This window comes from Harpegnathos saltator, unplaced genomic scaffold (assembly GCF_003227715.2).
Source record: "Harpegnathos saltator strain DR-91 unplaced genomic scaffold, Hsal_v8.6 scaffold779, whole genome shotgun sequence".
NCBI lineage: Eukaryota > Metazoa > Arthropoda > Insecta > Hymenoptera > Formicidae > Harpegnathos > Harpegnathos saltator.
Genome location: NW_020230625.1, coordinates 1083272 through 1098992, shown reverse-complemented (window position 1 = coordinate 1098992; position 15721 = coordinate 1083272). Strand labels below are relative to the sequence as shown.

Here is a 15721-nt window from a genome sequence, read left to right as displayed (position 1 = left end):
GCGCGATCTAACGACAGGCGTAATGCTGTACGTACCGTACGTGATATTTCTATACCTAAAAATTATGGATTCATGCATATTTGTTGTGGCGAAGACAAATATTTGCGATAACAAAGAAGGCTCTCTCTCTCTCTCTCTCTCTCTCTCTCTCTCTCTCTCTCTCTCTCTCTCTCTCTCTCTCTCTCTCTCTTTCGCCTGTACGTGTATTAACTTTTCCAGCGTCCCACTCTTGTCTGATCCTCCGCGAGTGCGATGAAACAATGACAGCTTATATATCGCATCGATTCACAAATAACCGAAGGAGGAGCGAATATATTCATAACCCCACGCCCACTTTTTCCCTCAAAAAATCTATCGAAAGAATCGATATAACTATTAATCAAGAACACGAGTCATTATGAATAACGACGCGTACATATTCAATTAAGCCCCATTGTGAGGTATTTCGCGCGACAATAAATTTCAAGATAATAAAGCGCGAGTGTGCGCGAAAGAGGAAGAAAGAATGAGGCGGTTATATCTGTGAGCCGGGGCAATTCGTTTAACGGTGTACATTCGTTCGTGAAACCGTGCTGTTGTTATTTAACAGCCCGTTGGTCGTTGTCGTCGTCGTCGTCATCGTCGTCGTCGTCGTCGTCGTCGTCGTCGTCGTCGTCGTCGTCTCTCTAGTCACCGCCACCAGGTACTTGCGATACAAGCGATGCGATGATGCATCGAAGACCCGGTTGCACTCTGAACTTTTATCGAAACGTAAATTCACGTTGCACTTGACTTCCGAGTGCTTTCTTCCCGAAATAGCGGAAGAAACGGATGCGGGTCGATCGATATTGCACACGGGCTTCTCTCTCTCTCTCTCTCTCTCTCACACACACACACACACACACGCGCGCGCGCGCGCGCGCGCACGGCGCACTTGCTGCACTCGATCGTTGTTGCATCGTTACATCCGCGCGCCTCTTTGACAGACCTCGAGCCGCGCGACCAGATGTACACGACCAATGTCTTTCCGTTATCGGGCGGAATATAGCTCGGCGAATTAGCAAAATGGTACGACGAAAGATCGCCGTTGGGAAACACTGGCGGAAGTCGGCTTGCATTACGCCGATTGAATTTTAAGCGCCCCACATTTCTCAGCCTTCTTCATTTGCGCGCTTCGTTTATTCGCGCAATATCGCAATATCCCGCCGTGTGCGTTGTGACTTACTATTCCGCGATATTTCTGCTTGGTGCCTATTCAATTATTGCCGGTCGAACGTAAATCGCGCGTTGTCTGCCGATGCAATATCGCGCGCTGCGAGATAAACAAGCGACGCGCGAAGGCTGCGAGTTTACTTCCGGCGTGTTGAAACGCGCCCGTAATTATAATCGTAATTGTAATCGGGGGAGGGGGAGCGCGATGAACATGCAGATAATTAATTTTCGTGATTTTTATATATCATGATACGCGCCACGAGTGCACAAAAGGTAAATACATCGCACAGACGTTGCGGAATCGTCCCAATTGCCAGACGAGCGAAACGAAGAGAACGATTAATGACGATCGTAACATTTGTCTCAGTAAATCACGATTTTTTATCGCAATTTCGCCGAATACTCGGATATAAACGGCGTTACCGCGACGGATAGACGCAGCCGTTGAATCGACCGCGAGCGGGAAACGGACGAGGCACGCCGCTCGCGTAATTTACGTGCTTACAAAGCTGTCTTTCGCGTCGTTATAATTAGAATTACGAGCGATCTTCCGTTTTAGAGCAACGGCGTCTCGCTATTCGCTCGTTACGTTATTACAAACATACTTCACGGGCCGTCAAACCCACATCAAAATTAAAAGCGAGCGCGAGCGCTGCAGTCCAAGTATAGTTTTTGCGATTTATTTGCATAAGCTGCAGGCGATCTTGTTTCTCACGCACGCACGCGTAATTAAACGAGGAGGCTTTATATATAATTATATATAATTTATATATAATTATATATATATATATAAACACACACACACACACACACACACACACACACCGCAATAGCAGAGATAAACCCGATGTACCGGAACGGTATCAATTTGCCGTTTTTATTGCACCGTAATGGTTGCAACGACAGCGGCGACGTGGAAGAGCGCCGGCGATCGAGAACCGCCAAGTAATTCATTAACGATCGATGGGCATTCGAGTTCGATTAATTCGACAACGGTACGTCCGGGAGATAAAAAGCGGAGGACAAGAACCGACTGTCCGACCGTCACGTGGACGGGGCTATTTTTCAGCGGGCTATAATTTTCGCGACGCTTTTACGAACGGTTTGGCACACCGGATGTCGGCGCATACGCGTCATCCGCGTCACGCATCGTCGCAACCCGTACGATTAGCGATATTCACCGATCACGAATTTCTGTTCGATATCTGTTAGACCCCTGTGGTGCGATTCTTTAACTCGTTATTGGAGTTAACGACAGTTTCGTTGTGCAGTTTTTCTACGGTATACAAAAGCTGCGCAACGATAACGAAAGTGTCGTTAACTCCAATAACGAGTTAAAGAATCGCGCCGTTGAAACGTTATTGCGCACTTTTAGCCGTATTCCGCAGCTCCCTATCACCCAGGTGGACGCGGACGGTATAGACGTACTTATTTCATCTCCACCTCTACACAAGTCCTGCGAAACGGCCAAAGGCTCACCGCCGGCAAGCCGTGCGCGCGTTTCCTTTTCTCCTCGACTTCAAGCGGTGCGCGTTTCCGCACCGTTCACGTCCCTTTCTTTCGGCCGCGTTACCACGCTCATTATTGTCACAGTGGCGTGCGCGGGCGAATCGGACGACCTTACCAAGGTGAATCGATAGCGGGACCGCTAACGAAAGACGTAAATCTATCCGGCAAATTCTATAAATCGCGGAGTCAAGCCGGCGCAGCTGTTCGTACAGTTACTTTATGACGTACGCGAGATTAAAATCAATTTACGGCGCCAATTTCTCCCGCAGAGTGAATTGGAGCAGGCGGGATTTAAGCGGTTCGACCGGAGAACACCGCCGAGAGAGTACTTATGTGACGCGCGCGCGACGCGATGGAAATGACAAGAGACAGAAACGTATTGTTACCGGCGCGCCGGCTTTTGTTCCTCTTTCTTTTTTATCCTTCCTCTTTACTCCACCTCCCATCCTCCTCATCCTCCCTCTTTCTCTTTTTAATCGAACCAAAATAAATCCGCGCTCACACCGTACGCGCGCGCGTACACGCGCGATAGCAATGCTATTATTTCGAATACAGAGATATTTCACGAATATCCCATTTAATTCAGTTTTATTCCATGCTAGTCCGGGACGCGCATAACCTACTCACGGTATTTTCCAATTCCTGCGTTGTGTTTTTTCTTTCTTTACTTTTTCATAGCGTAATCCTGACGTTCAATGAAATATATTTTGGTGACAATTTTTCCCGCGCACGGTCGCGCGCCGCGTCAACAAGTAATTCAATTCAAAATACATTTTTCCGAATTTGTTTTATTAAAACACTTTTTTTCCGGTGTATAACGCCGCGTGTATCGTCGGTGCATTTTATGGGCATTCGACCAGCAGGCAAGATGCAATCTATTAGTAGCTTAAAGCACACTCCCGAATCCATAAATCAGACAAACACGCGCGGAAAATAACGGTCTAGCGGGAGACTGATGTCGAGTCGCAAATGTGAGTCGCGTTTTTTACACTAAATTTCTTCGTCGAGCTTCTCTTCCGCGCAGCGCGTTATTTCCCACGCAAGAGGTCGGAATTTTCGCCGGACGTATCGAAATTGACCGATGCAACAGCGGGAGATGGGCCATAAATCTTTATCGTGGCCGATACACCGTGTGAACAAAGAAAGAGAGAGAGAGAGAGAGAGAGAGAGAGAGAGAGAGAGGGGAGTGGATGGATAGACGCGATCGGACAGGGAAGTGTTGGATAAAAGAGACACGCCCGTGACGACGTCGGTCGCGGACGGAAAATAAGGAAAAGTGCATGCGTGGATTTCGTCAAAGTAGCGCCCTTTAATATGGATGTGTGATTTCCCAGGTGGGCTGTTTCATCCGTCGGACGACAAACAGGAAGTGGCCTTCCGCTATGCCGCGGAGAAAATCAACGCCAACCGGGACATTCTGCCCAAGTCTCGGCTCAGTGCCCAGGTCGAGGTGATACAGCCGCAGGATAGCTTCCACGCGTCGAAACGAGGTAAGTTTCATAATCGAATCGGAAATACTCAGCTGGTGCGAGAGACCCGTGTCTCAAGACGAGCGAGCGGACGAGCGAGCGAGGTCGTTTTGAATTTCTTCCGACGTCAAGGATTATTTTTTTCGATACCGTCGCTCGCGGACTCACGACTCTCTTAGGGTATCGTTTCGGCGCGCGAAATCTTCTATTGATCTCAGTTTAATGCAATTTTGCACATTCCCGTTTATGATTTGCCTTTTCTTGAATTTAACATCGGGATTTTTAACGAAGCACTCTCTCGCATTGAGAAAACGAAAGAAATCAATGCCGGGGGGAGAGTCACGTCGTTGGATTAGAATAATTCCACCGGACGTCAGAATAAAAAAACCTCGGAAGGGAAACCTGAGGAAGAGGAAACCGCTTCTACCTTCGACGACACCGACAAAAGACAACCGAAAAGCTCATGCCGCGAGGGGCTACCGTTGGCCGAGAATCATCACGCGCTAATATATGCACGGCACGCGGAGTCGCGCGAAACTGCCTCGAGAAAGTTCGCGCGGCTTGACGCGCGAAATAAACTCCATTTGCGCGATTAAGGATTCGAGACGTTGTTGCTCGCGCGAAGCTTCGCTCTCGCCAAATGGCGAAACGGGGCGCCAACTGATGCCCGACGCGCGACGTCCTCGTACCGTACCGGCGAAACTCCCTAACATCCTTATCTCGAGCGACGCTATGTGTGAAGCCCGTTCCACCGCCAAATACTATTACTCGCTGTTCAAGCGTATCTAGTATATCGTGCGCGCATACGTCAGCGAGGTGAACTTCATTATAACGTATCAAAAATCACAACTCACTCGATTAGCTGTTCGCGCGTTGCGTCACGCAGCGTACTCTAATCGGCCTAAAGACTCCGTTAAACATTCAAACAAGAGAGATAACAATTCATCACATCTGTCGTTCAAAACAACGCGTCGCGTCGTAGCGAAAGTCTGTCTGCCGATTAATTCCCACGTCAACCCTAATTCCTCCGAACGATACGACTCGGAAAAGGCATTTTCTTTCAATTTTACCTCTCCGGATGAATATTATTTCATAAATTCGAGCGAACGAGTCGCGTATGCAATATTTACTCCAAAGGTACTCGAGAATTCTACATTCTCTGCGCGAATTCTACATACTCTAGAGATCTGAAATGAATAATCTCGCAGTGGCGAGATAACGGATTCAAAGGGTTAGAACTGTCGTTGGCGCAACAGCGACGAACTTTCCGCTTTATTACAGAAGGAAACGGCGATGCGCGATAAGCTGTCCTCCCCGCTTCAGACGGCGGAACATCGCGAATTCCGTTGCGCTCGGTCGGCTCGGGTCGCATCAGAGATCATGCCGAACGATACAGCCGCGAATCTCCCCGCGATAACTCGCGACTCGCGGGGCGGAAGATGAATAATAGCGTCTAGCACAAAATAATAACTCGGCGGATATTTGCGCGCGGAATTAACCAGAGCCAACGTAATTACCACACGTCGAGAGAGTTGCTAAATGATTAAAGCGAGCGGCGCGTTCTAAATATGCACGCCGTTGAGTCGCGGGTGCATCGGTCACGCGCGCCCGGCTGAGTGTGTGAGTTTCTCCTCACAAAGCGAGCGGGAGAGTTGGATGGCCGAATTTGGCGGGGCTCCAGGCCGGTATTACGGCCGTGAAAGCAATTTTATTGATAAACTTCTGTTTGCCAGAAGTTAACAAATCTCCTTGGGACGCGACGATCGCGCTACCGCGCCGGGCGCAATCGCGCCGCGCGCGCGCATTCGGGCGACGTTCGCCCGAATTCGCCGAGGGTGATTCGAAAAATTTATCTCCCGCTGTAATTCAACGGCGTAACGGCACAATGGAGAGTAACGATTGTCGCCGTGTCGGTGGCTAGACGCAAACTTTACTTTATACTTTATGTACCGCAATGGCGTGTATGCAATGAGCGTAATGCCAATTACGCGGGATTTCAGCCTCATTAACGAAATTACGTAAGAGGTGTTGTAATGCGATTACACACGCAGCTCGGGGGACCTCACAAACAATAACGTATATCAAAGACTGTCACGCTACGGTGGTTTCCGAATTGTTTGAACCGACGATAATCCGAGCATGTGTTCTCGCGATATTCGGACGCTTTGGAAACAGCAAAGAGCTACTCGATTTTACTTCGAGCATCCATTTCGAATGATTCGTATCGAGACAAAAAGCGAGAGAGAGAGAGGGAGGGGGAGGGGGGGGAGAGAGAGAGAGAGAGAGAAGAGAGAGAGGGGCGAGATGAAGGAATAAATGGATCAGAATAAAACGGAAGAAAACCTTCCATCATTTCGCATCGATATCGGGAAACGTAGAGTTATCGAAAGAACCGCGACGTATATTCATGAACCGCAATGTATCATTACTCGTATCGATAACAAATTTGTCAGCGATATCGTATCACCCAATGTGCTAGGTATGCCGGCACACATTTATTTGATTAGCGAGGCAATTCTTTCGCGGTCGTTTGAGAGATAGAAAGAAAAGACGGGAGAGAGGAGAGTCGGAGAAGAAGCGGGAGAAGAAGAAGTAGTACTGATAAACGGTTGTCTGCGACGTCGGGCGCAATAGTGGGATAAATTAAACGCTGGGAATTCACGTCAGGTCTCGTGTTCTTCGTCGTCTAGGTTTCGCGGCCCCGGGGCGATGAACTCCTCTACCGTTCGACAAACAGAAAGAGCGGATGGTCGTTTGGACGGTCTCGCCTCGCTGTCTTTTTACGATACGACGGAAAAACATTGGCGAGTGCGGTGGCGCTGGCGGCCTTTGTTCGCTCCGTACGTTCGCCCCGCTATGGCAACGCGGCTTGTTGGTAGTACGGTTTTACGATTCCGCTCGGCTGTCTCGGAATTTTCGATAATACGCTCCCCTCCTCCCCGCCCTCTGTCGTGCTGCCGCCGTGGAAACGTGGTTTCGAGCGGAAGTTAACGAGGAAGACACGCGCGCGCGCGCGCGCATTCGATTATACGCATCGTTCCGTCGCGTTGGCCGGACGGAAGAAGGAAAGAAAACGGAAAGAAAAGCGAAACTATCCCGATAACACCAACGGCAGAGCGCGCGGCTTCGATCTTCGACCGGAGCGGAGAGTCGTGGGCTCGTTTCGCATGCGTGGCGCGAAGGATATCATTCAAGACGCAGCGATCCGAAGGCTCTTATGCAAACATTACCGCGCGATAATCTTCGTGAGGTATCGGAGAGAGAGAGAGAGAGAGAGAGAGAGAGAGAGAGAGAGAGAGAGATTCTTTCTTCAAAATATCCTCCCTCTCCTCCCCTCCGCCGTTCCCGAAAATATTTTCGCCGCGGGAGAGGTAATCCGATCCGAGCTGATTCCTCCTCAGCGCTGAAACCGCCGGCCATAGTTCGCGCACCCTCAAGTCGGCACAAAAACGCACTGCACATATTTTAGACCCCGCGTTTATTGCGTGGCAATTTTTTATTTAACAAAAGAACGCTATCTGGGCTCTCGCGCTGGGGATCGCGGCGCTTCTTCACGAACGAGGAAATTTGCATTGGATTCGATTACAGTCTGTAGAGTAAAAGCGTGTACGGCATAAATGGCGGTTGGCTTCAAATATCGTCCTAGTTTTTTTGTGAGCCGATAGATGAAATCTTTGTTGTGAATGCTTTGTCACAAAAGATTCAGTTGGCGTCAATTCTAACCTGAGAAACACGTTAACCGCCATGAGTGCCGCATACGCATCGCGCTACGAGGCTGTGTTCCTTTGTTCCCACCCCAAAGAACCAAAAATGTCATATGCAGTGGCTGCTAAATACATGGAAAAGTCAAAATCGTTCGTCGCTAAGTGGGTTCAGCAATATAAGAAGATCAAAAATGTCGATGACTTGCCAGAACGTGGCTCGATAGGCGAAGTGACGCCGAATATGGAAAAAAAAAGTTGCGAATTTGTTTAAGCGGAACCCGACCTTAATGCTTAAAGTTTATGACAAGTGTTTGTTGCCGACTGCTGAACGATGCTTCATAAAAAAAAAACGAGGACTGGATCTTACAGGAAGACAACGACCCAAAACACCGGAGCAAGCTTTGCACCGAGTGAAAAGAGCAGTCTGGCGTCGTCACACTTGATTGGCCATCGCAGTCGCCAGATGCAAATCCCATTGAAAATGTGTGGGCATATCTCAAGCACAAGCTTCGAGGAAAAAGAGTGTGCACTTTGAAGCAGCTGATACGACAAATTCGTCTCATTTGGAGGTATTTATTTACCGAACGAATACGCAGTCAACTTAGTGGAAAGCCTCGGCCTCGCCGAGATGCCAGGCAATTATCAATGTCGGTGGTGACTGGACTCATGATTAATGGTATAGCATTTTTCTTCTCGTGGAGTACAACAAATCCATGTACTTGAAAATCATTAAAAATAAATTTTTCTACACATTAACTCGTGCACGCTCTTACTTTACAGACTGTACCTCGAATCGATCGCATTTCCCAACGACATGAAAATACGCGAGCTGGTAAGCTTGAATTGCGAATTTTGTCGAGATCCCTTGATCGTCGACGATCGTCGACGATCGTCGACGATCGTCGCACTACGTGTCAAAGCGCCCGGGTTTTGGGCTACTCTCGGTGCCGCGAGCAAGTGACGCAGCAGGCGCCTTAATAAATGTTCAGTAACAGGAAATTGATACGGTATTCATTCTCGGAGGGGAGCGGGGAGATATCGGCGTAGACATCGGTGGATAAGATATCGCGCGCACGCGCACTTCGCATATACAATGCGCGTGCGGCCGGCGCGAGATTACGTGCCGTAACTGGAATATATCACTCGCGCTTTATTTTTCGCGCGGGTCGCGTGTACGAAAAGGATGTTGACGGTGTCGGACGTCTCGGCGGTGGCGCCGATGCGGAAATGAGAATATACCGAAACGCCCTCGCCAAAGTATAAGAGACGCTTCGTGATATTTTACGCTTACGGCAACGACGGCGCGCCTTGGCGTGTCCGAGGGAGATTTCCGTAACTATCCAAGCGGGATCGGGCCAACTCGCCGCGCGCGCCGGCCTTGTCTCGCTCGTTTCACTTTCGCTAAGCCAATTTCCCAAAACCACGACGGAGGAAACGAAAAGTTTCCGCGCCAGGACCGTGGGAGTCGGCAGGCTGCGCGGCGACGGGCGACGGTCGAGATTGAGCTGTCCGCTCTAATTCCGCGATAACTTTTAAGGTTTCTTCTTTCACATAGTTGCGTCAACTTCTCGAGAACGTATTGGAGTGTGTGAGAAACGTCCGTCGTCTCCGCCGGGGCTATCGCGAATTCGTCGTTGCCGCTCGGCAGCGGTTTCGAGTTCAGAACGAGGGATATGAACGCGCGCGCGCGGCTGCGGCTTGTTAACCCGCCGCTATCTCGGTATACCTTGAAGCGCGCTGATTCGCACCTAACTTCATGTTAAAAGTAAAGGAACTTTATAAACGAGTCGACTCTTTCTTCCTCGGGGAGGAAGAAACTCGGGAGATACGTAAGGAGGGCGGCGCGGCGGGTCGGAAGGGGGAAAGGTAACAGGATGAATCCGAGAAATCGCTACGCAGAGAATAGAGATTCAGCTGATGAAACGAACACGCACTTGACGCGCTCGCGCACGGTTTTCCGCATCAGAAGGGCTAATTAAAAGCGAGTGTGTGCGTCTACTTGAAGAGAGAGAGAGAGAGAGAGAGAGAGAGAGAGAGAGAGAGAGAGAGAGAGAGAGAGAGAGAAAGAGAGAGAGAGAGAGTGGTATCTTATTTCTCGATATTTTGCGCGGCTTACAACGAACTTTCGCTAGAAATTTCGCTATTAAAGTATAATATGAAGCGAGCGCGTTCGTGCAGCGGCGCGTGCAGCGATTTCGCAAATATTCGCGGAACTTCACCGAAACGTTGCCTCGAAATCTAGATTTTAATTGGAAGGCCTGCCGCGCGCGATATCTTTCACACGACGGCGCAAACGCATCGATTCACCCTTTTTTATCTCGGACATTAATGAGCGGAACGTTGATCAAACGTAATTTCCTCATTAGAAGTGGGCTCTGCTAGCATGGTAAAAAATGGGGCAAGTGCGCCGCGCCAGTCACGTCCTCGATCACTAGATTCCTCCATCCGGCACACGTCGCGAACGATATCAAACTAATTTATTATTCACTTCTGCACTATTATGTCGTTTTCCCAATAAAACGCGCAGATATATGTAAAACAATTAGCAAGATTGTTTTTATACTCCTAGTCTCATCTCTTAATGGTTATCAAAAGGTTAGTCAAAAAGTTCTTGTTTTTCTTCCCCAATCTTGCTTAAGCCATTAAAAAGATTGTATAAAATGACCTACTAATCACAATTAATATCTCAAATAATATTTTATTCACTTTGGCATTTTGGAAGCACTTCGGAGTAGTCAAGCAAATCTATTTTCTTCGCCTCTCGAAATATTTGCACAATAGAATCAACATTGCGTCTTTTAATACAAAAGCGAAGTAATTTGGCGAAAAATTGGAGTAAAGTCTTTCAACACAAGAAGGGCGCAGTTGCACGCGCTAATAGTTACTCCCAGGGATCTAGGTTTACATTCTATCGCGAACGCTAAAGGACGCCGAATGCTTTCCAGTCAATGAAAATGGACGAGAGAAAAGAGTTTTGAGAAGAATTCGAGACGGTGGTTCGGACTCCAAGTTCGACGCTCGATCGACAAATACAGAATCAAAGGATCGAAAAGTAGTTTTCGACTGACGGCAAAATGACGAGTAAATATTAAGGGTCCAAATAAACGCTGACGACCTGTGGTTTGAAAATTGCGAAATTGCCGGATAGCCGGCGATATTCTTCATCGCGCTAAATCTCTGACAACCCCCTGAATAACGGCCAACGGAGGTTACCGAGAGATTATACCGACCTCCATAAACAGGTCGTCGATTTGCGGGACTCGACGATTAAGCGTGATCAATTCCGTGAGTAATTACTCGATAGCCAGGTGGCAAACGCCGCGCTCATTAGCAGTCGTGCAAACAATGCGAGTGCAAATCGCGCCCAACGAGTGCGGTACGTACGTAATGACGTGTCCGCCCGCGGCTTTCGGATCACATTTGTCGATCGAAAGTTGGACACACGACGAGAGGAAGAGAGAGAGAGAGAGAGAGAGAGAGAGAGAGAGAGAGAGAGAGAGGGAGAGAGAGAGAGGGGGGGGAGAGAGAGAGAGAGAGGGGGGGAGAGAGAGAGAGAGAAAAACACGATACGTTGCCGAATCGCGGATCAATAAGGGTTGAGAGGGCATCCTGCTGCCCAAAGGAAGGGAATGGGATCGGAAAGTTGCACATGGCAACGGCAGCGGTCATGAATAATGTAGTCGTTTCTCGCGATGGCCAAATACTTTTTACTCCTCTCTTCTTTTCGGACTCGCGCTGGCTGTTTCGCAGGCGCGCTTCGCTGCAAAGTAAGAAATAATGCGCGTATGAGAGGAGAAAGCGCGACGGTGTCCTGTGAGTCGGGATATTGCCTGAGAATCGTACGTTAAACGAATTTTTCTTAACACCGAGAGAGAGAGAGAGAGAGAGAGAGAGAGAGGTCTCCGTCTCTTACATATTAAAAGCACATTACGCGCTCCGAGGGACGTTCAAGGTTTTACGACGCTATTTGAATCTCTACTCGAAACTGGGAGCTATTTGAAATTAAAGCGCTGCTAAATTAAGGTCAGACTGAAACGGCCACCAGACGGCCACGACCGAGGACAGCGAGAAGCGAGACAGTTCTCGGCGAGATATACATAAAGTGCGAATTAAAATCTTCATTTTACATTCAACTAGAAATGCCGGTAACAGAGTACATTACTTTCGAAGAATCGCTATTCTATCAAATCCCTCAAACTTGTAAAATCAGCTTGTAGATGTAACACGGCACGCTGGAGAGCCGGCCGTCAGATCGATGTATCGGAATAAACTACTCAACCACGATACTTTTCCCAGAATTAATCTTTCTCCTCACCGCAACGAATTGAGAGTAACGCAAGCGACGGCAGAACAATCTATTCTCCGCGAGCTTCGAGGTAATTTTGAAGTCTCTTTCCCCCGGATACAAAGTACACGCGTTTACTTTCTCGGCAATTTCTTCCTCGACACGAGATGGGTATGAACCCAACGGTACGAACCAAACTCGATCTTCACGATAAACGGCGGCCGATCTCGTCGAAATCTACGCGTAATTAAAGAGACATTCGTCGAGCTCTACAACAACGACTCCTCTCACGACGGCTCTGAAAACGATCAAGAGCACGCACGCGCGCGATTGCGAATCGCGACAGGAATCCTGCATCTTGCTCACACCTGTTTAGAGAGCCGTTTCACGCGAGATTTTACATTCCTCAATGCGGCGCGGAGAATGCGGACAGCGGTGGCCGTTGCAGCGCGTTAACCCGCGGCTATTTACTTCCTTTTCCACGTGAACGGTCCGAACTCTTCGGACTCAGGCGGTGGCGAGTTGCGCCAACTGGCGCGCGCGCTCCGAGCGCGCATCCACGACGGACTTTCTAAGTATGCATTAAATGTCGCGACGTGCAAACACCGCCGTAGCGGCGATTTAATTTAAGCACACACGTAGGCGTCTTGTTAAGACTCGGGTCAGTTCGGAATGCCGGCCGTCCTCCGCGGCTTACTCTCTCTACCCAGCGCTACCCGAGGAACGTCGGTGTTGCGCTCTCTGCCTCGCGCGGAGTGCGTTAGCTTTTCATGCAATTACGACACGCTCGCGTGCAAGACCACTGCGCGCCGAAAGCGCACCGCCGGGTAATTACGGTTTTGAGCTTTTCAATTATAACAGCGCCGCCACCCCGCCGTCGTCGCTACCACCGTCACTATCACCATCGTCGTCGTCGTCGTCGTCGTCGTCGTCGTCGTCGTCGTCGTCGTCGTCGTCTTGGCGCCGCGCTCGAAAACGTTCCCATCGTGGCCCGCGTAATTCGCGAAATAATTAGCTCCTTCGCCTCGTGAAAATCCTATCGACCCGGCGATTTTCGCTCCACCACACTACTCTCGGTCGTTTCCGAAAGTTACGATTAGTTGCGAAAAACGGAGAATTCCGCGGATCTCGGGCGTGCGCCGGTGTGCGCAGCACTTTCTTCTCCCAGGAGTAATGAAACGCGGGGGCTAAATAGGATTACGCGACGGATTGCGCGCAGCGCGCAAATCTCGGATTTTTTCTCAAGCGTCACAGCCCCGGTTTCGGAGGGGCTCGCGAGAGACTGCACGGCAAGAATTTGTCGCTGCGAAACTGATTGCCTCGTCCGCCGCCGGCTCGATTCTTCGCGCGAGTGCTCGCGAAAAAATAAATACTCGTTACCCTCGTTGCGGAAATTATTATTCATCGCGAGAGCCGGCGGAGAGTCCGACGTAAAGCATGCACGCAATTTTTCACGATGCTCATTTGTCCGTTATTTCTTTCTCTCTCTCTCTCTCTCTCTCTCTCTCTCTCTCTCTCTCTCTCTCTCTCTCTCTCTCTCATCCCCTCGCCCTTCCCCCTCTTCACCATGTAAATGCAAACGCTGCGCGTCGCGAGTTATCTCTTCCTAATCGCGTCAGAATGTTTCGAGTTTAAAAACGGAGATAATATAACGCGCGCGCGCAACATGTAAATCCAAATGCACCCAATAAAATGCCTATATATAACGGAGCGCGCAAAAAGCCAGATGAACGTTATGAATACTTACGGGTCGGCGGTGTTCGCCGCAATTTCCGTTTTACTCCTCTCAGCGCCGGGCGTTTTTCCGTTCACCGGAACGCTCGCGACGGCATAAATCGGATCGCGTTTTGTGCGGGCTTACGCGTGCAATTAAACGTACGTAGCTATCCCGCGAAAACGCGAAAAAATACGAATGCGGACGATATAACGGAGGTATTCCTGAGCGGCGGACGCTTGACGCGCGCGGGAGATTTTGCAGGATCCTATTAGTCGCGCGCGTGGGCACAGCGAAAGCTATCGATACGTGCTTTTATATATCGCGCGTGACGAGGGATTGCGCGAAAGGAAGGAGGGAAATGCCGCGTGGCCTTGTTGCGATTGTTGAAAACAGTCAGCGATAGTTTTTCAATTGCGTATCAGCGGGGATTGAAGAGCTTCGTGAAATCACGCTGCGCGAAATATCTCTCTTTGGCGCTTCTGTCTTGTCGGTTGGTTTCGAGAGGACTCTCCGGCGAAAAAAAAAAGGGGCAGCCGAGTTTCGCTGGCGAAACATTCAACGTCCGAGACTAATGCGCCGTGATGGAAGGAGTAAGCCTTTTCAAACTCGATTTTGCGCTTCGCGCGACTAATAGCACGCGTGCGACAAACGCGTCAAGTATTTTAGGAAGCAAGCGCGTCAAAGATGAAGTGGTATTTCGTATTTCTGCATTACGAAGTTGTTTGATCAACGAGAGAGTAAAACACCCTATTCAGACCGCATGATTTAATAAAAGGGCCCACGATGACTCTTGCCGCGTTGAGTCGACTTTCTTTCATTCCTGCCTGCTACTTAATGTAGTTTTTCCCCGTCCCAGCCCTCGTCTTCTCTCACGTAAGTCTCGGAATAGCAGACTATTCCCCCGGCAACTTCCGCTATTCCTCTCCTGTACAAAGTGACCGCGGCGTTTTTTCGCTCTTAAAATTAAAATAAATTTACGAGCCGGCGGAGTTCGTTAAGAAGGGGAGATCCTCGTTATTTAGTAAATCTACTTGGAATTCACGGATATGGTCCTCGCCGCGCCGGTGCGATATAATCGTGATAAAGTCGACGCTGCACCGGACGGCGGCGCGGCGTTTGCGGTATAAAGCGAGTCACTTAATTTTATATTACGAATGTTTCTCCGTCGAGAAAATCCGATGTGATTAATAACGATGAATACACATCGGGTTATGAGGCGAGGCGCAATGTTGGTTCAGCATGAAATTTGCAAATTCGACGAAATTCGAAGTATCGGTATTTCACATATATCAATTTCGATAGGCAATATTGTGGAGAAATTTACACGTACAAAATGGAAAAGTTCAGAAAGAAAGGGCAGTCGCTGATGGCTCGATTCAATATTTATTCTGTATGCAATTCGGACGTCGCGCGCAAATCCACTTTCCACACAAATCTCTTGCACTCGAATGTGCGTCCGCGATCTTAAACAGCGATGTACACGCGACTGCCTTTACTTCTCTCGTCGAGAATCAATGCGATTTATATGCATGCACTACATAATATGGCACTTTGCGAGTGTTGAACTTCAACACTCACCATTTCGGTCGGTCCCTCGACGTCCAGCCAAGTCCATCGAGTCGTCCCACGTTGATTGCCGCTTCGCTTCACTTTAATTCACACTTCACTCGCGACGCGATTAATATTCACGTTTTATCGGTATTTAACGAATATATCTCGGCTTCCGACTGATCTCGAGACGAAATCGGGATCCGCGCGAATTCGGTTAACGAGCGTTCATGACGGCACGGCAGGTTCCAACAATTCAGGAACAATGCCAGCAATTCGCGGGACTCGCTTGAAAAGT

The 15721-nt window shown here is 49.1% G+C and overlaps 1 protein-coding gene across 1 annotated transcript in view; it reads left to right on the top strand.

Annotated features, from left to right (window-relative positions):
- LOC112590308 (glutamate receptor ionotropic, kainate 1-like) overlaps positions 1–15721 on the top strand; it is a 121306-nt gene that overhangs the window by 1903 nt on the left and 103682 nt on the right. Inside the window, exon 2 of the mRNA XM_025306396.1 lies at positions 4035–4190. Within this exon, the coding sequence (XP_025162181.1) occupies positions 4035–4190 (156 nt within the window). The remainder of the gene's footprint in view (positions 1–4034; positions 4191–15721) is intronic.